Source organism: Pseudonaja textilis, chromosome Z (genome assembly GCF_049901715.1).
Source record: "Pseudonaja textilis isolate UNSWEBS1 chromosome Z, rPseTex1.2, whole genome shotgun sequence".
NCBI classification, from domain to species: Eukaryota; Metazoa; Chordata; class Lepidosauria; order Squamata; family Elapidae; genus Pseudonaja; species Pseudonaja textilis.
The window spans coordinates 95,350,109-95,371,612 of NC_142008.1; the positions used below are offsets into that span (position 1 = coordinate 95,350,109).

Sequence of the window (21,504 nt, forward strand, 5' to 3'; positions counted from 1 at the left end):
GTCCTTGTCATAGAAAAAATTCTGAATATTTTATCAATCTGCTTAAAATAACTTGCAGCTATTAGCAGATGAATACCTCTAAGTAAATACATAAATCTTGAGTAATAGTCACTTTTCTTTTTCCATAACTAGGCTTTAACTATTTGTTTATTTTTTTAATCTGAGATTAAAATATTGGTGTATTTGCATTCACTTTTTCCAGTAAATTAAGTAACTTGATAAATTACCAAACTGTTACATAATAACAATTGGATAAAAATATATATAATTATCAATGACATTAGTATTAAGTTCTTTGTGGTATAGAAATATGTTAAATAATAAAAATACAAACAAATGTGTACGTGTATAAACACAAACATACAGAAAAGTTCATATAAAAATGTATATATCAGATCTAAATTTTGCTATACTTGAAATCAGTGATCCTACTCTGTAATTAAAAATGAATCTAAGTAACTCTCCCTTTCTTTAATTCTATTTGAATACTTGGTAGTTTCCCTGTTGCCCCTGCTGATACCTTTCATTCTACAGGAAGTCCTCAATTAAAGGATGGCAATGGGCACCAGAATTTCCATTGCTAAGCAACACAGCCACCAAATGCAGCATCATGTTATTGGCAATTCTGATATGATTGCCATTGTTAAGAGAATCACTGCAGGTCACTAAGTGAGGATGTCATTGTTGCCGTTTGTTGCCAGTTTCCCCATTGCCAGTTTCCCCGTTGCCATTGCTTGTCAGAAGCTAGCAAAATAGCTGACATCCATGTGACCATGGACTACTGCAATGATCTCTGAGGAGATCAGATTGCAAGTACCACTCATTCAGCATTGTTGCAAGTTTCAACAGTCACTGAATCTGTTCAACAGTATCTGAGGGCCACCTGTACTTTCATTTTATAGACTGGGAGAAATGAAGTAAAAAAGCCAAACGATTTCAGTTCTGTTCATCTATCTGTGGTCTCAATTCCTTGGACCCTGCTGTTTGTGTCACTTTAAAATAAAATATTAGATGTCTGCCTCCCACCCCCCACCCTCACTGCTTTCGAGATAGGTGTGACTTTGCTGAAAAAAGAACTTCCATCTTCAAAATTGTTCAGAATGACTCTGATGTTTGGTATGCATCAGAAACTTTGCCCCCAAAAGAGGGGTAAGGTGAAGGCCTTCATATTTCTAAATCCTTGGGGATGGGGACACATTACAAGTTGCGGTAGAAAAAAGTAAACAGAAATGAAAAGTGTAAAGTGATGTTCTTCTGAGTTGGTGTTTTTCCTCATCCTCTTTTCTTTTCCTAGAATGCCTTGGTCTCCTTCAAAGAACTGTGTGGTCTAACACCAGCCGCCAACATCAAACAATGCATCTTGAAGCTGGCCACGTGGCTTCAGCCCAGCGAGAAGGACAATCCCCCCGCGGTTACCCTCAACCTGGGTGAAGAGTATCCTTCAATGGAGACCCAGGGGCCTGTTCCTGAACTCTTGAGAAAAGTACTTGCTGCCTATGACACTGTGAGTGCAACTGGTGATTGTGAAGATGTCCCCCTGGCCAATGCTTCTTTTTAGTGAATTGTGCTCTATTCGGATAACCTGGCCTGAGTTCTACTACACAGCTAATTCACTTTTGTAATAGAAGCAGGGGTGGGCTTCAAAAATTTTAGCAAAAGGTTCTCTGCCCAGTTGCTGGGTGGGCGTGGCCATGGTGGGTATGGCCTAGTCAGCTGGGTGGGCGTGGCCATGGTGGGTATGGCTTAGTCAGCAATGTTTTTGCCCTCCTGGTCTCCGGAGGCTCTCTGGAAGCTGGAAACAGGCCCATTTCTGGCCTTTCCAAACTTCTGGGAGGCCAGTTTTTCACCCTCCCCAGTCTCTGTGCGGGCCCTGCACTTACCTGCATCCAAAACGGGCTGCGTGGAGACTTCTGGGGGGGACGGGGTGGTAGGGGACAGTCAGGAGTGGGATTTGGGGGTTCTCCAAACTGCACAGAATCTTAGCTAGGGGCTCTCCAAACCCCTGCAAACCCCTAGCAGCCCACCCCTGAGTAGAAGTCATTTTGTAGTAGGCCCATGTGAGCATGGAACACTGGTCTTTGGAACATTAATCTAGCACAAGAATGGAAGGCGAGATTGCTCTTTTTGAGGAGTTCCAGATACTTGTCAACCATTCATTGGGGCTTTAAAATGTCCACAACTCTCCAAATCAAGCCCAGAAAAAAGTCTCTTCCCGGGTTAGAAAAAAACAGCAAATGTTTTGTCTCTTCCAATTCTTAAGTTCTATTTGTTACCCAGAATGCCTTTGGAGAACCGAATTGGTAGTTGGACACAGCATTCTTTTTGCAGACCAGGAGGTAGATGAGAATTTTTCTTTTCTTTGGAAAATGTTTGAAAGCATCTAATAAATGACAATGGGAACAAGGCAGGCAAATATCTTAAGAGGACAACTAGCGTCGGAAGAGGGCCTAGTCTTTCTTTCTTATCCTGATCTCCCTCACATGAATGTTGTAAATATATAAAAAAGAAGGGATAGAAAGGGGAAATATGTATGATAGTTTGGAGGAATGGTGCTAAGTTATGAAGAGGACGCTAAATTGTGTATGTAAAATAGATATAGTTTAAAGTGTGTAAGAGAGAGATCACACACTCACATATACAAACTTTAAAAACTATGCTGTCGCTCTCCCATGTGTATTTTCTATGACAAGGCAGCATATATAATGCTCTCACCTTCTATTTTTCCCACATAATTCTGATCTAATTTATATGATTGGGCTGAGAGAAGGTGACTGACCCAAAGCCACCTATCCGGCTTTCATATGTAAGGGACGCCAGAACTCACCATCTTCTGGTTTCTAGTCCAGAATCTGAACCTTTAAAGCCATAGTTCCTATTCTTGGATCCGCAGGCATTAGATACGTTCACAAAGCATGTTAACTCATAGTAATATTTGTTTGAACTCAGAAATTGTGAAATACCATTTATGCCTTACTGTTTTAAGAGAACCCAAGTCAATGTGGCATGTTTAACAAAATCTGATATAGTGTGCTATGTGAATCCAGCCATTCTTGGGCTACATTTTCCATCATTCTCAGAAGTCTGGGCTGCAAATTTTGGTAATTATTCTCCAGCACATTTGGAAATCTGTAGAGTTTTATCTGGTTTTTGAAGTATTTAAAAGAAAAATATGGAGGGGTATGCTTGTATTTCCATTGACATTTGTCATGTAGTGGTAAGCTCAAGTTTTGGCTTACTAATACGGTACATAAAAAGCGGGTTGATAGAACATTTCTTCAAACTACCAAAAATACAAAAAACAAAACAACAATAACAATAGCCCCCAATCCCTATACATAGGCAATTAACAAAGAGGCTAACTTGTGTGAACAGAGATTGTGCAAGTTGGACTGTGCTTATGGAGGAGCCATTTAACTTCCAGTGAATAGTACAGTTGAAGTCCACATTTATCTTCTCTTGGAGAATCAGGGCTCCAAGTAACAAAGTGTTTCTCAATCTTGGCAAGATATGTGGGCTTTAACTCCCAGCATTCTCCAATTTCAGGAATTCTAGGAATTGATGTCCACACATCTTCAGATTGCCAAGGTTGAGAAACGCTGGTTTAGAGGCATAGTGAAGTAGTAAAAAAAAAAAAAAGTTGTGTATCCGAGTTTAAATCCTAAAATGCAAGGGGAAGGCAGATCCAAGGGCCTCTGAGAGGTTGGGACACTGGCTGTTCTAAACCCATCCAACTATCACACGTTCTTTCCAGTGGTAGGATTCAATTTTTTTCACTACCAGTTCTGTGGGCGTGGCTTGGTGGGCATGGCATGGCTTGGTGGGTGTGACTCGGTGGGCGTGGCAAGGGAAGGATACTATAAAATCCCCATTCCCTCCCCACTCCTGGGGAAGGATACTGCAAAATCCCATTCCTTCCCCACCCCACTAACCTGCTTTCCAGCTCTGTTCTCCTGTGCAAGGCAACCCCCCCCCCAAAACAACCAAGATGATCAGCTGGGACTTGTGAGGCAGAGAATAGAGGGGGGTGGAGCCAGTCAGAGGTGGTATTTGCCAGTTCTCCAAACTACTCAAAATTTCCACTACCGGTTCTCCAGAACTGGTCAGAACCTGTTGAATTGCACTTCTAATTCTCTCTTTTCCCCACATTTAAATCTTCAGATGATCCAAACCAGTCGGACATTAATTGAATCAGCTGATTCTGTTCATGCCAAAATTATTCAGGTGCAACAAGCAGGTAAGTGGCAGCATAATGTTTAAGTGAATAGACCTCTTTAGTTCCATGTTTTCTGATGTTTTAAGAATCTCTGGTTTATCACATCCGTTCCCACACTTCTGTAGAGTGTGGTCTTACTTTCTGAGAATATAAGTATAGAATTGCACCACCGTCTGATTCCTCCGCCACTGTGGAGGAATCACTGCGCAACTATCTATTGGAATATGGTCAGTTTCATACATTGATCTATTGTGGTTTATTTCTTTGTTTCATCATTTCAAATGGAACATGTGAACTGGTTATCTTTGAATGAAAGGTGTTGGAAAATTCCATCTGGTATCATTGCTTCTTTATAATCAGTATTTTTAATTGAATTGAATTGAATTTGGCTGTCTATTGTTTAAACTGTTACACTTTTCTCTGTTCTCTACTTTCAGTATACTTTTTAAAGCAATATTATTATGTGCATTATTTTTTTCTGTGTGAATTTTTTGTTGATAGCATAAATGTCTATAGCTAGGTCCAAAAATATCAAAAGTGGGGGGATGACCATCATGGCACTCACCGCAACACAATGCTATCCCATGCACCCTTGCAGAATCCTCTCCTTAAATTAAATTTTAACCATTGTCTCTGTGTCTTTTAAATAGGTCTATACCTTTAATTCCTGTATGCTTTTCCTGTACCTTTATATCTTTTTTTTTTTATAAAGATTTTTATTGTTTTTTAACATACAAAACACAACAACAAAACATAAAAGTATCAGCTCCCCCATATTTTTGTACACACAGTAAGTCGGTTGGTCCATCGGTTTTGTGCATTCACCTCATAGTCACAATTACAATTAGCTTATATAATACTCTTATCAATACAAATTTATAAATCATAGTATCGCTATTAAAAAAAAAAAAATTGACTAAACTTTTATTCGGTCATGCCTTTGTGAGATGACTATATTTTAAATATTTTATTCTAAAACAAATCTTATAATCATACCAATTCTATCCCAAATAGGAAAAAGAAGAAAACAGAAAAACTATTATATAGATATAGTATCAAAAACCAATAAGAGGAAAGGGAAAATAAAGTCATTATTATTCCTTATTATCTAACTTTTATATTTTAATATTTCATCATTCAACCATTGATAGAAAAGATCCCAAACTAAATAAAATTGTTTATCTTCTTGCTCTCTAATTTCAAAAGTCAATCTACTCATCTCAGCACATTCCAAAATTTTCTTTACAACTTCTTCTTGCAATGGAATTTTCTCATTTTTCCAATTTTTTGCAAATACAATCCTAGCAGCAGTCAATACATTTACAATCAAATATTTCAACTCTTTACTATAAGTATCTGGTAGGATTCCCAATAGAAAAAACTCCGGTTTCAAGTCTATATGCTTTTTCGTCATTTTTTCCAGCCACATGTGGATTTTAGTCCAATATTTTCTAGCATCCTCACAAGTCCACCACATGTGATAGTATGAACCAGGTTTCTGATGACACTTCCAGCATTTTTCGGATTTGTTCTTGAACATTCTTGCTATCCTTGTCGGGGGGAAATGCCACCTGTAAAACATCTTATACAAGTTTTCTTTATAGGCTGTAGACATTGTCATTTTATAATTTTGCGACCATAATTTCTGCCATTTCTCTAAATCAATCCCATATCCAAAATTCCTCCCCACGCAATCATAGTTTCCTTAACTTGTTCTTCCTCAAGCTTAATTTGCAATAAATAACCATACAATTTTTTAATCACCTTTTCATCAGTACCCATCAAAATCTTATCCAAGTCAGTTTGCTTATCATAAAATCCCTCTGCTTTGGAATCCTCATAGTACTTTGAATGTATTTGCAAATATGAAAACCAATTCATCTGTATACCTTGTTCTTCCAGTTTTTGTATCGATTTAAGTTCACCCTTTTCATCTAATAATTCCCCATAGTTAACTGTTTGTTCCTTTTTATAGATTATAGGATAAGAGAACGCTTCTATCGTCGATAACCAAACTGGAATTTTCAAATAACACTGTTTTTTTATCTTCTCCCAATTCAACCACAGAGACTCCCGTATATAATGTCTTCTAAAATACCCCTGTGTTTTGGTTCCCTTGTGCCATAAAAAGCATGCCAGCCCAACAACAAATCATGACCTTCTAATGTCAACAATCTGGTTTTCCTTAATGTTATCCATTCTTTAACCCATGTCAAATTTGCAGCTTGGTAGTACAACTCCCAATTAGGCAGACCAAACCCTCCTCTAAATCTAGCATCCTGTAAAAGCTTTAACTTTATTCTTGCTTTCTTGCCTTGCCATATATACTTCAAAACAATTTTATTTAAATCCTCAAAGTATTCTTTTCCAAGCCTAATTGGTATTGTTTGAAACAAGAATAAGACTCTGGGCAAAATGTTCATCTTGATTGTTGAGATCCTTCCTATTAATGACAATTGTAAGTTCTCCCATTTTTTCAAATCTTGAGCTATCTGTTGTTTAAGTTTAATATAATTATTCTCCTTCAATGTACTACATCTTGATGTCAAATATATCCCCAGATACTTAACCTTGTTTGTAACTTGAATTTTTAACAGTTCTGCCAGCTCTTCTCTTTGTTTCAGCAACATGTTCTTTGACAAAATCTTTGTTTTATCTCTATTTATTTTCAGACCAGCCACCTCCCCATAGGCCTCTATCTTTTCCAACAGCTTCGAGGCTGTTTCTATAGGATCTTCCAAAATAAAGACTAGGTCATCTGCAAAAGCTTGTAATTTGAATTCCTCCTTTTTGATTTTCATTCCTTTTATAGTTTTATCTTCTCTAATGTTTCTATTCAACACTTCCAAAGTCAATACAAATTACAAAGGCGAAAGAGGACAACCTTGTCTTGTACCTTTTCTTATATTAATAGAATCTGTATATTCTCCTTCCATCATTACCTTAGCTGTTTGTTCATTATAAATTGCTTCTATTGCTTGAATAAATCTTCTAGCAAAGCCCATCTGTTCCATTAGGAGTACCATAAACCTCCAATTTACATTATCAAATGCCTTTTGAGCATCTAAAAATATCAGAGCCATTTGCTTTTCAGGGTGCGCCTCATAATATTCCAAGGTGTCTAAAATTACTCTCATATTATCTCTAATTTGTCGTTTTGGCAGAAACCCATTTTGATCTGGGTGGATGAAGTTATTCAAATACTTTTTAAGTCTTTCTGCCAATATTGAAGCAAAAATTTTATAGTCTGCATTTAATAAGGAAATCGGTCTATAATTCTTAATTTGAAGTAGGTCCGCCTCCTCCTTTGGAATAAGTGTAATATAAGCCTCTGACCATGTTTTAGGAATTATCTTTTTTACCATGACTTCATTCATAACTTCTAACAGTGGAATACAAAGTAATTCTTGAAAAGTTTTATAAAATTCTACAGGAAGTCCATCTGGACCTGGTGCCTTTCCATTATTTTGTTTCTTAAGTGCTTGGCTTAGCTCCATCATTGTTATATTGCTTTCTAGCATTTCTTCAATCTCTTTAGATATCTTAGGTAAATTTACATTCTGTACCTTTATATCTTGTTTCTGTCCTTTGTAGCTTCTTTTCCTTTTCCTCTTCCCTCTCTTCCTCTCCCTCCCCTTTTTATTCCCTTTTCTATCTGATTCTCCCTTCTGTGATCCTCCCTTCTGCTTCTTCCTGATGTTATGATTGCTTTTCAAATTACTCTTTTTTTGGTTGTTGCTTCGATGCTTAAGTTTTTAACTCCCTTTCCCCCCTTTCCCTTTTTTACCCCGCTTAAAGTTGCTTGGTCACTAAAGATGGCTTCTTCTTTATCCCGCCCTTCTTGTTCTGCCAGCGTTTCTTGTTGTTTTTCATAGTTCAAAATCTCCATTTCTAAAAATTGAAATGTGAAGCCAAAAGATCCTCTTCCCTCTTGTGCTTCTTCTTTTTGTTTTTTAAGTCTCATTTTTAACTCTTCAAGGAGTGATGCCATTTTAAAAAAATTTAAACAACCCCCAATTGATTTTATTTTATTTCATTAGGTTCCTCCATCCAGAGTTCCAGGAATCATCCAATAATCCAAAACTGTTTCTTGCTTCTTTTCTCACTTTCTCTTTCCAGGGGCTTTGTTCTCTTGTAACAAAGTTTCAGCTACAATGTATCTTTTGCAAGACTTGTTAAAATTCCACTGTCAATTTTTTTAAGTTCCAGGTGGTCTCCTCCATTTTCCAGATTCTACCTTCTTTTTTCCTTTTTCCCTCCGCTGCTTTCTTTCTTTTTTTAAATAAAGTTTTTAAATTATCCAAGAATCTTTATCCCTTTGACACTTTATTTTCAGCTAGAAATAGCCTATTAATGTCAATTTCTTATTTGAATCTCTTCTTCTTAACGTTCCAAGTTATTTAAAACTATCAATATGAGAGGAAAAAAAGCCAATTCCGTTTCCTTTCCCTTTCTCTTTCGCGACTTAAGATCTATTTTTAGGAATAGTATTAGTCTTTAAAATTCAGGTTCCAGGGACCTTAAATAGGTGTTCTCCATTCAACCCGGTCAGTCAAACTTTCTCCTTTAAACTTCCTCCTGCACAATCTTGTCCGGTCGGGTTCTTCTTTGAGGTGGCCATTTCTGACCACCGCTGCAACTGCCTTTGGGAAAGGGAGTAATGGCCAGCCGAGGAGGAGAGATGCAGCTCTCCTCAATGCCGCTGATGGCTTCCCCTTCTTCATCACCAATAAAGGGTGACTTCAGCCCCGAATCTGGGCGGCTCGGGGTGCTCCAGTGGCGAGCACAGATCAAAACCACGCACATCACGGATTTCGGTCCATCGCCAAAGAAGCCCGAACTGGAAGGCAATTTTCCTTTGTTTTGAATAACTAGTCCAATCAATTTGTATGTAGGGGACAAAGCAGGGCAGGATAAGGAAAAACAATCAGTAAACTTTAAATTAGCATGAGTGAAAAAATGAGTGAAAGTAGCATGACCCACAGTGTTTAATGAAAAGAAATAATTTTCCATATACATTGGTCAAAAAGCTTGATTTTTAAAAAAATAATACAATAAGTCTATAGTGAAGTAAGAATACATAGCTGGGCAATGTTGACTTTTATTTTGTTGTGGTTGTTTCTTCTTCATCCCTTATGCTACTCTTGTCCCCTCCCCCGGATTTCTCCAGGGATGGGCTTTCATAAAGAATTGCACCGTTTGGAGGCAAAGGAAGGTCTGAAAGGACGAAAGTTGCAAAAAGCTCTGGAAAGTTTTGCCTGGAATATCACCGTTCTCAAGGTAATGTGAAGCTGTAGTTTATTGTAATTCCACCATTGAGAAATAAAGTGAAGGAAAAGATATTTCCAGGTGTGCACAAAATGTCTGAAGTACACTCTGCAGCATGTTGGCAAAATAGGAAGCATTCCCAATTAAAAAGAAGTTGGAACATAATCCACCAGGGTAAAAAATTGGATAATGAGAAATTTCATGAGAAATTTCCAAATTTCATTGTGTGGCTCACAGCTGTTAGAAAAGCCATGGAAATTTTATGAATCAATGACAACATGGAAAATAGTTGTGTACCAATTATGGGCATGGACCTGCACTACTCTCGAGTTAGGTGAACCATTGGACTGGGATGACTTAGCTCTAGGAGCCTTTTTCAAGTTAGAAACCATATATCCATGAGTACTCAGATAAGTCTCAGCACGGTTAGCAAGCTGCATAACCAAGCATGCTTTCCAGAACATGCCTACCAAAATCTAGAAGAGATTTAAGAAAACGTTCCTAGATGTTCCTCCCAAACCTTACTCAGGATATCCCTCCTATCTATAATCTGCAGGAAATCATTGGATAAGGTCATTTAACACCATAGGATGCAAATACAGTTTTACATCTCTTCCCCGGGCCAGACAACTGATACTATTCTTACTCAGTGTCTAGAGCAGAGGTGTCAAACTCTATTTCCTCAGGGTTGTATTTGAGCCTCAAGGGGGCCAGGTATGTGTGTGGACAGGGTGGGTGTGGACAGCTTGACAACACTCATATCAGGGGTACCTGTTGTGGCCCAAGGATTCTGCCAGCGAAAATGGGCTCCAGGGCTCCGTTTTCTGCTGTGTTGGCCTCCTGCAACCTTCTGCCAGTGAAAATGGAGCTCAGGAGGGATGCACGCAGCTCCCATGAGCTCCATTTTGGCTGCGATGGCCTCCTGCAACCCTTTGCCAGCGAAAGCGGAGCTTGGGGCGGGGGTGGCCGTCCCAAGCTCTGTTTTCATTGGCAGAGGCACTGTGGGCCAGTTCTTCGTTGTTTCTAGGGTGGCCCCAGGGGCCAGATCTAAGCACCCCGCAGGCCGGGTCCAGCCTCCAGGCGTTGGTTTTGACATCTCTGGCCTAGAGGGCATGAGATTCTGAATTGGGAAGATTCAGGTAGGACTCAAGATGAAGCGTCTCTGAGCTTTGGGGTCCCCTGAACCTGGAGAGTTGCTGATTTTAACACTTGACGAAGCAGCACTCCCTTGGGCAGAGTTGGTGCACAATGTGAGAGTTCTCCTGGACTCGCAGTTTTAGCTTTTATACAACTTCATCTTGTGTGCCAGTTGCACCTATTCCCAGACTGGAAAACTCTGTACACGGTCACCCATGCCTTATAAGTCCCTTTCCATTTAGACTATTGCAACATGCCATACATGAGGCTGCTCCTGAATGTCATCCAGAAACTTTAATTGATCCAGAATGCAGTAGCATTGGTTGTTAGCCACTTAGGATTGTTTATGTACTGTAATACGATCATTGTATAATTTTTTTAAAATAAATAGTATAAGTTTAATGAGTTTAAATAAGAGTGGTGACATGAGAAGAGGCAACTGCATTTGTTAACTATAGATGCAGCATGGGCTGGGTTAAAAAGAAAGGCAAACTGACTTCCACACAGGAACACTCTACTGCTCACCTAAGGAGAAGTTGTTTTTGGTAGTGGTGGTGAGATTCATAGGATTAGGAGTGGGGATTTTTTTTCTAGACTTACACAGGCCTGGAAAAGACTAATCTCTCCTTTGTCGTGTCTTGATTCTAATTGGGCCTCCTGTGGTTGTCCTTTAGAAAAATGACAACAAACATTTTAAATGCATTCAAACATCTCTCTCCTGCAAGCTGCTTTTCCTAGAATCTGAAGCTGGCACATACTGCCATCTAATGGTCACTGGATATTTATGTACTCATTAGAGGAAGAAAGTAAGAATGGAATGGAATGGAATGGAATGGAATAAGAGCTGGAAGGGACCTTGGAGGTCTTCTAGTCCAACCCCCTGCTCAAGCAGGAGAACCTGTACTATTTCAGATAAGTGATTGTCGATTTCTGAAGGCAAACTGTTCCCCTGATTAATTGTCCTCACTGTTACAAAATTTCTCCTTAATTCCTTCGCTCTTTGGTTACTTTACAACCACTGTTTCTTGTATTGCCCTCTGGTGAATAATTTGACAAACCCCCCCCTTCTTTGTGACCCCTCAAATAATGGAATACTGTTATCATGTCACCCCTAATTCTTCTCTTCTTTAGACTAGCCAAATTCAGATCCTGCAGCCATTCCTCATATGTTTTAGTCTCTAAAGCCTTTGATCATCTTAGTTGGTCTTCTCTGAACTTTTTCCGTAGTCTCAAAATCTTTTTTGTAGTATGGTGACCAAAACTGTTTGCAGTATTCCAGGTATGGTCTTATTAGGGTTTTATAAAATGGTACTGATACTTCACGTGATTTTGATTCTATGCCTCTGTTTATACAACCCAGGATTATATTAGCATTTTAAGGCGGCGGCTGCACACTGCTGGCTCATATTCAACTGATCGTCCACTAGGACCCCAAGTTCCCACTCACAGTTACTGTTTTTGAGTCAGTTTTTGCCTGTACTTATACCTTTGGTTTTCCCTGAAAAAATGTAAACCTTTGCTTTTCTCTACTTTAAAATTCATTTTGTTGAATAGAGCCCATTATTCAAGTTTATCAATATATATTTTTTGGATCCCGAGCTTGTCTTCTGGGATATTCCTGCCAGTATAATGTCATCTGCAAATTTGATGAGTTCCCTTTCTGTTCCCTCATTTAAGTCATTTATGAACATATTGAAGAGTACTGGGCCTAAGACAGAGCCTTGTCCTACCCCACTGCTTACTTTTCTCCATGTGGATGTAGGGACTTAAGGAATTAAGGACTACTCATTGAGTACGGATTTTGTTCTCTGGGCCACATTTTCGATGTAAGAAGTAGATGTTTAAAATAGGTCTCCTACCGGAATCTTTTAATTTTCTTCTCCAACAATCATATTTGAATTTAAAATTGCTTTTTAAACCCAAAGTGAAGAGCAGACAATGTATGTTATTTTAGAAGTGCATGAAGAAAATCTAAAGCAAATATTACAAAATTTATACAAACATTGTAGTGGGAGGGAGTTGTTCATTTTTGTATAGAATTAAGATTCCATGCGATTCCGAACAATGTAAAGAGTTTGTCTTCATTACATGTTTTGATTATTTTCTCATTTTAATTTACAAAAATCAAGTAGAGAATCCTTAATTTATGTTTGACAATACTTATTGTTGCCAGCTGTTTTTTTCCATTTCTAGTGCTATCTAAAACATGGGCCAAGATTTAAAGTAATAAAGATAATTCTGTTTTAAGTATGTTTATGCTAAAATTAAATGTAACACACTAATTAAATAAAAATGAAGAATTTAGAATAATTTTATAGTGCTAACGGAATAACATGCAGTATCAAAATAGGACAAAATTTACCTATGGCAAATGTTAAAATTTGAGTCAAAAGGAAGGAAGAAATGAAAACTGAGATAAATCAATAGTTCTCTTCAGCAGGCATTGTACTCCTCATATTTTTTATTACTGCACTGCATGGAATTCTCTTTTTATCAGAGAGGGGGTTATTGATTGGGGGTTTTTGTGTTTTTTCAAATTCTAACAGCATTCACCGTATGTAATAGAGACTTTTATTTCAGCGTAAAGATATTGTATTGAAAGCAAGTGAGAAACAGGCTTGCTTTACTGAATCTAAGTCTACCACTTTATCTTCAGGGCTGAAAGTTGAAAAACATGTTCAACAGCTTTAGAAATATAATATGTATGTTACCTAGAATTGTTTTCATGATGGAGGTAGCATATAAATATTATTCAAAGTTAAACAAGTTATTATGACAAAGAAGGGCATGAATGTGATATGGTGGTGGAAGTGATTAATATATTGCAATTAAAAGTTTTCCCGTTATATAGATATATGCAGTAATGCAATGGATCTTTTGTCATGATTTCACAAGACATATTTAATCTTTTCGGTGTCATTTTTCATGGCCTTGAATACTTCTGTTTGCCAGTATTTTTTGATGTCCCTTACATAATTTCTGTCCCCAATGCAAAGAACAGATTTGCAATTTAAATTCTATCCAGGTTTTTAAATATGCAACTCTGAAGATTAAAAAATACATTTATAGGTTAATTCTTTTAAGCAGTTCTATTAAGCAACTCGTTTAAAGCAGGCAACAGAGGCAAAGTGAAAAGCTAAAGTAGTATTTAATTTGCTGGTATGTTTGTAATGAAATGCAAGCTGCAAACTTGAAATGCTAATATTGTACAGATAATATTTTGTCTATCATGTATGTAGAAGAACATTCTTCATATGGCCAGAAGTATTCTCTTCATTATAAATGCACACATTTTAGGGCCGTACCTGAGAGTATTTCCTCTTTCTTCTTTGAACAAATATACAAGTGTTATCCGTTATGTGCATATTTATTTATTCACTTATTTAATTTATATCTCACTTTTATTATTTTTATAAACAACTCAAAGCAATGAACATATTTAATTCTCCTTCCTCCTCCAAATTTCCTCTCAACAACAACCCTATGAGGCGAGTTGGATTGAGAGACAGTTCCAAGGTCCACCCAGTTGCCTAAAGCAGACTAGGGCCACTCTCCTGGTTTCTATCGTGGCCTTAGCCACTTGACCAAACTAGCTCTCCATGAAAGTGTTTGTTGAAGTATCCAGATTGAGAGGAAGGATTTGAACATTGTTTGGGTAACATTTGCATTAAACAAAATTATATTTGAGCAACATTCCATTCCCAATCATAAATATTTCTCATTCATTTCTTGCTGATGATGTCCTTGCTGATTTCTCAAGTTATCAGATTAGAAATGTAATTAAAAATTCAGTGTTCTGCATTTTTTAACTTCACGTTTTCTTTCCTAAGCTTTCTAACCATCGTTCTTTTCTCATACCTTTCCTCACCCATAGGGCCAAGGTGATTTGCTCAAGCACTCCAAGGCTGAAGCACTAGATACGCTATGGCAAATCCACAATGCAGCCCAGTCGTGTGGCATTGGACGGAATGGAGCTGCCTCTCCTGACCTCTTCCGCAACCGAGCTGTTCTTGACCCCATCCCAGAAGCTGAAGGAGCCTGTGATCCAGGATCTTGCTGACTGGAAATGGCTTGGACTATGGAAACCAGTGGGATTTGTGGACACAGATTGCCATATATAGACTTAGACAATGTGGCAGATGCTTATATGGAGTAAGGGTTGTCTTCAACTCTGGGAAGGCAAATGAGAAAATGTCAAACAATTTGCAAATATTAATGTCTATAACGACAGGGAGGACTCCCTTATTGCAAGATTTAAAAAAAAAACACCCCAAAGAGAAAATTTTAGGTGACAGAAAATGTGGCTTTTACCTGGGAAATAGCATATGTAAAAGCTACAGATTTTTGACTCAAGCCACACTGAAATTAACAGAAAACTTTGTGTGCATTTTAGCAGGGTTTCTGGAGCCAAAAAAAATTCCCAATGGCCTGGGACAGCAGCAAGTACTCCTGATGCAGATTCTTTGAAGGGAGCTTGGGATGTAGCAAGTAGCATGCTCTGGAGTTCCTTGCTTAAGTCTCCTAGCAAGAATAGTGATATATGTTGATGGTACTGCCCAAGTTGAGTTCCTGTTTAATATTGCTCAAGGATTCTTGGCTGAAGATCTATTGGAAACGTGAGCCTTACTGATTATGAGTTGTTTCAAATCCTCTAATGAGTGAGAGAGGACTGCTATTTGGATCTTCTTGAGATGACAATACTAACAATTTCTCTTTCTTGTCTCCTCCACTGTCCCTGAAATGTTAACTGTAGCTTTCCTCAGAATAGCTTAGCAGCAGAAGTAGGAGTGGTTCCAAACGATGTTGGGTTACATCTCCCACAATCCCTGAACACTGGTTAGGGTGGCTGAAGATGATGGAAATGGAGTATAACAACATCTGAGAGGCAAGACAGAGAACCACGGGGTTAAAAGGAAGGTCCCCTTAGTTGTTTTGTTTTTGTTTTTTGTTTCCTTCCTGCAGGGCTGAAATGAAGGGTGTCGGGTGAATGGTGATGGAGGTTTCCTAGGTTGATTTTGGTTATTCTCCTAATGGGAAGTTTAGGCTTTTCCTTTTCATTCCTCTCAAAAGAAAAGGGTGGGGGAACCAAGGTAGTCAGAAAATAAAATCACTTAATCTTGCAAAGATTTGTGTTGATCATAAATCAGTATGAAAATAAAATCCAAATGTTAAACATCAAATCACTGTTTCTTTAATTGCATTCTCATTGCATTCACATCATTTTCTGTAGGAAATTCAGTTAAAATAAGTGAATGCTTAATGTTATCTTGAGAAACTCTTTACATTTGGATATTTTTCAAGGTTTTTCAAGATTTGAAATTGTAGAGATGAAAATTGCTATGTTCTGCCTTTGTGCAAAGCAGGATTTTGGTTATGTATCTTGGTCTCTATTTTACAATTTCATTTGGAGCTTGGAAGAAGGATGTAAGGTTGCAGTACTTTTTTCTTTCCCACTGTAGAAGACTTGTTCTGGAATTAATGGGCTGGATTTTGTTGACAATAAAGCCTAAACTTCTCTTTTGGCTGTCCTGTTCCTTGTCCTAATGGGTCATCCTTGATGTTAGAACCCTACATTAATACAACAGAATCAAACTGCTTTATTAATAGCCACCCATGGCTCCTAGACAAGGAATTATAAACATGAGTATTTCTTTGTTAAACATTCAGCCATATTGGTTAAGCACCCAACAGAGCCATATCGGAACCTTCCAAAACAGAAGACTTTGGGGCATCATCTAGATGGAGAGATAACATCAAAAACATGCTACAACAGCATTAATTAGCAATTGTTGAGGCTGCCAGAAGAGCAAGAACCAGAACTTTGTATCTCCCTCAATACCTAAAACAGAAAAAGAAGTAAAGAAGGAGAAGACCTTCATCTACTACACTTGTGTAAAGCAAATTCCACCTTTCCCTTCAGTTCTCTTTCAGCAAATTTATTCTCTCTCTTTTTTTATCTCTGCATTTCATTATATTTCAAGAACCTACAGTGAGGCACAAAGAAAACTAAACACTTTTTGAGATGCTTGGCATCAAGAATTATGGAGGCTTAGCCTTTCAGTTTGGTCTTCTAGTTCAGGGGTCTCCAACCTTGGCAACTTCAATTCCCAGAGTTCTGGAAGTTGAAGTCCACAAGTCTTAAAGTTGCCAAGGTTGGAGACCCCTGTTCTAATTGAAGCTCACTAGAACAACATTCCACAAACACATAAAATTGAGCATTAAGTTACTGCCCTATGAGGATAACTATTGTTTGAGAGAAGAGTTATTTTGGATATTTGTTCTTGTTGACAACAACTTACTAAACAGGAAAGGCAGACTAGATATTCCCACCTTTGGGTCTTATTGTGCAAGGGAGCACTTCAGTCTATTATAGTGATTTCAGAAATACATTCCACCCTCAGTAAAGAGGCAGTTTCATTCCATTCAGTGTCATCTAATCTAATCGTAATCCATGCATGCGTATATGTGGCTGTGACTGTGCAACATTCATGAGGTTCTCATCTCAACCCCAAGACCTGGAATTCTACCCTGTGAATCAGAGATAGAAACAATGTCTTTGATTCCACACTGATAGGTACAGATCCTTCTTTCGGCATACATTTGATGTCCCATGTTACTTCCTTGGAAGAACTTAATAGACCAATAAATGCTTTCTGTAATATTTTCTAGTCCTAACAACATCAGTATGAAATTACTTGCCATGGTGTTCCAATTCAAGCCTTCTGAGAAAGAAAAGAAATCACTATGAAAAGATATTATGGATCCTGTAAAAACCAATCATCCTACTCTGGGTTTCTTTTTTTAGAGATTTGTATTCCCTTTTCTGTCTTTTGATCTTTGTAACTTCAACAGCTATACATAAGCCATAAAAATTCTATATAAAGGCAGTTCTTGCCTTCATTTCTGGAAAAGTTAACAAGCACTGTTACTCTATCTCTATTGCTAAGTTGCTTCAGGACTGTCTTCAGTCTTCTATATTTGTGCCTTGTAGCAAGTTTCACAGATTAAGCTTTTACGTGGCTCAGCCTGAAGAACTGTAAAATATTTCCTTCATGGAAGAAATGTAAATATATAATCCTCCAAGATTCTGCTTACCCCTGTGTATTTTCTCCTGCTTTTGTCTGTTTTGATGGGTGACAAATCAAAATATCCTACATGAGTGATGGCAAATGTCTCCTGCCCAAATTAGATGGCTCATTGTAATGACATCAAAATACACAAGAGATGCTTGAATATTCCACATACTACCCAACATTCTGTACACTTCAGTTACCAGGGATTTCTTCCTGCGGTCCAAGTGCTTGGACCATCAAACCAAATCATTGTTTCACCAGGCAGTAGTCACAATATTTTCTATATTTAGAGGATTGACCTTTTTGGCATTCAGGTTAATTAGTGTGCAATCATCGAACTGGTTGTTTCATCAGTTGAATCACACCATTGGTCATGAGCATATAACACAAATAGACTTTCTCCTGTCAATGTTTTTTAGATACAAAGAAGATAAAAACTTAACACAAATAGCAGAAAATAAAAGAAGCAAAGAAAAAGAAAAAAGTGAAAAGAAAAAAATAAAGTGAAACAGAAAGCACTTTCAGATCTCCTTTGCAACAAATACAGCATTAGCACAATTACAAAATTATCTCTCAATCTGATTACAAAAAAGAAAATCTTTTCACTACACAGTTTTTTTAAACCTATTTATCAAAGCCATGAATAAATACATTTTCCCATTTCATGTAAAAAGTCTCTAAAGCCTTCCAATCAGTCATAAATGTAGGTATTGTTTTTTTTCTCTGATCAAAGAAGTTAATTTACAAATGCCATCATCTTCAATTTTCCTTGTGAATAATTTCTTGTTCAGTTCTTCAAAAGAGTACTTTAAACCTGCATGGGGTAGTGGGGTTGTGTTCCTTCTTTGTCCTCTGTGGCCATCAGTTCCAGACTGGAAAAAAATGGATAGCTACTAGATGTTAATGTTTCGCATTTATTTTGCTCTCAACTAGGGATAGTAGGGAGAAAATTCCCAAGGCATCACAAGGAAAGCATTAGAAGGTGAAGCAGTACCGGTACGGTACTAGCAGAGCCAGTGATGGGATCAAAGAGAACAACTGGTTCTCTGCCCTAATGACTGGGTGGGCATGGCTGAGTGGACATGTGACTAGGTGGGTGTGACCAATTTGATTTGTCTCACCCTTAGGAAATTTCTCCTTAGCCCAACCCACAATAAAATAGTACTGTTCCAATATTTAGAATAGAATAACAGAATTGGAAAGGACTTTGAAGGTCTTCCAATCCAACCCCCTGCTTAAGCAGGAAATTGTCCACCACTTCAGACAAATGGTTATCCAATCTCTTCTTAAAAACTTCCAGAGTTGGAGCATTTACAAATTCTGGAGGCAAGTTGTTCCACTGATTAATCATTCTGTCAGGAAATTTGAGGGGCTCCTACAAAAAAGAGGGAGTCAATCTATTTTGCAAAGCACCAAAAGGCACAACAAGAAACAATGGATGGAAACTAACCAAAGAGAGAAGCAACCTAGGACTAAAGGCTTTCAAAAAGAGTGAGAGAAGTACACCCCGAAAGGACAGTGCCAGGAACCACTAAAACAGGTGTCAGCAACATTTGACACCTCTTTGACAACTTTCCTGTGGCTCCCTGCTGACCTGGTCACATGACCTGTTCTCCACCCCAAGTCACTGGCCCAGCCCAGTCGTGTGATCTGCTCTCTGCACCAAGAAGGCCCAAGCCTCTCCTCAGAGCTGTGTGGCTGAAACGCCCTAGTGTTTTCTCCACATTGCCCACGACCAGCTTTTTGCAATTCCGTGTCCTTTGCAGGCAGCTCAGCAACAGCCGCGGTCCCCTTCGTGTCAGCTCAGAAAGGAGGGGAACAGGAAGGAGCAGCTCCCGCTGCCAGATTTAGGGAGGGAAGAGCCCCAGCTCTACTGCGCAGAGTGGCCGGCTACTCATCTGCGCGCGCAGTGGTGGCAGCAGAAGGAAGAGTTGCCACCACAACTGTTATCCCAGCCCAGAGGGTAACCTGCTTGTGTGTGTGTGTGTGTGTGTGTGTGTGTGTGTGTGTGTGTGACAGAGAGAGAGAAAGAAATGAGAAAATGATGGAGGGAGAGAATGAGAGAGAGAAAAGAGAAAAAAAATGAGAAAGAGGAGAGGGAGAGAGAAAATGAGAGAGGGAAAGAGGGAAACAAATGAGAGATGAGAGGAGAGAGAGAGAGAGAGAGAGAAAGAAAGAAAGAAAGAAAGAAAGAAAGAAAGAAAGAAAGAAAGAAAGAAAGAAAGAAAGAAAGAAAGAGGAGGAAGGGAGAGGGAGAGGAAAAAGAGAGAAACAGATGAGAAGGAGAAAAAAGAAATGAGAGAGAAAAGAGAAAGAGAAAGAAATGAGAAAATGATGGAGGGAGAGAATGAGACAGAGGAAAAAGAAACAACTGAGAGAGAAAACGGGAGAGGGAGAGAGAAATGAGAGAGAGCTGGAGGGAGAGAAACAGATGGAGAGAGGAAAACAAATGAGAGGAAAGTGGGAGAGAAAGAAAGAAAGTGGGAGAGGGAGAAGAAAAAAGAAAAACACAAGAGGGACAGAAAGAGAGAAATGAGAGTGAACGGGAAAAAAGAGAGAAATGAGAAAATGATGGAGGGAGAGAATGAAAGAGGAAAAGACAGAGAAACAAGTGAGAGAGAGAAAGAGAGACAGAAATGAGAATGATTGAGGAAGAGAAAGAGAGAGAATAAAGGGAAACAAATGAGAGAGAAAAGGGGGAGAGAAAGAAAGAAAGAAGAGGGAGAGGGAAAAAAGAGAAAAACAGAAATGAGAGGGAAGGAGAGGGAAGAAGAGAGAGAGAGAGACCCATTTCCCACAGAAAAGAAAACATTGGGAGTCACAAAACCTGGGATCATGTGACTGAGTGGGAGTGATGTTGAGTTGGTCACACCCACCCAGGTTTTGTGGCTCCCGGTGTTTTCTTTTCTGTGGGAAACAGGTCTAAATGGCTCTTTTTTAAAGGTTGCAGATCCCTGCACTAAAACAATGCAGAAAACTTAAAACAGCCATTCCCCCTTTTAAAAAAAGTTAACTGCAAAGCAAACACGTTTGTATGGTGAGAGTGCTGCAAGAATAAATACAAATGGGAAGGTGGAAGAATTTACAAATACATACAATGGAAGATTGGAAGTGAAGCTGGTGGAATTGGCAGAGACGGGAAAAACTTGATGAAAGAAAAGACTTTGACAAATTTTATTTCTACCGGGAAACCCATTTTTGGACTTTTTGTGACAAGCTGAAAGAAATGAAAACTTGATTTTGGGATTTGTTGCTTAGAATTGCATGAGTGTATGGAAATAATACAGACAAATGTAAATGTTAAAGGGTTTAATGCATATGTTTTTTGAGGTTCTCGTGGGTATTTGTATGTGGATCTTTGGTTATTTGGGCTTTCTCCCACGTAAGATTGGAAGTATCTAGGCAACGTTTCGATGAAGTCTCATTCATCATCTTCAGGCTTGTGTCTTTGGCTCTGTGCTTCTCAGAATAATGTGAGCTTGCAGCTGCTTCTTCCTTTTAACTGCTAATGGGGATGTGATTTGATTGGGTGGGGGCTTGGCTGTGTTCTGATTGGGTGGGGTGTGTTCTCATTGGTTGGGGGTTTGGCTGTGTTATGACTGGTTGGGGGGTTGGCCATGTTCTGATTGGCTGGAGGTGTGCTCAGGTTAGTCTTAGTTGCTGGGGGATTTGAGCTGGTGAGCTGGTGAGCTGTGATCGTGCTGTTTGGCTTCCCATTCGTGGTCGTGCCGCATCTTCACGGTGGGTGTCAGTTCGCTTCACGTATGGCTCGGAGGGGTTTGAAGTGGGTAGTGATGCAGCTGCAGTGCGGCT

The 21,504-nt window shown here is 38.7% G+C and overlaps 1 protein-coding gene across 2 annotated transcripts in view; it reads left to right on the forward strand.

Annotated features, from left to right (window-relative positions):
- Positions 1-16,135, forward strand: part of LOC113442903 (inactive phospholipase C-like protein 2) — a 56,230-nt gene extending 40,095 nt beyond the window's left edge. For both annotated transcript variants that reach the window (XM_026710746.2, XM_087917676.1), the window contains exons 3-6: positions 1,295-1,504; positions 4,159-4,234; positions 9,384-9,493; positions 14,493-16,135. In XM_026710746.2, coding sequence (XP_026566531.1) covers positions 1,295-1,504; positions 4,159-4,234; positions 9,384-9,493; positions 14,493-14,678 — 582 coding nt within the window. In that variant the 3' untranslated portion in view covers positions 14,679-16,135. The remainder of the gene's footprint in view (positions 1-1,294; positions 1,505-4,158; positions 4,235-9,383; positions 9,494-14,492) is intronic.
- The last annotated feature ends 5,369 nt before the right edge of the window (positions 16,136-21,504 follow it).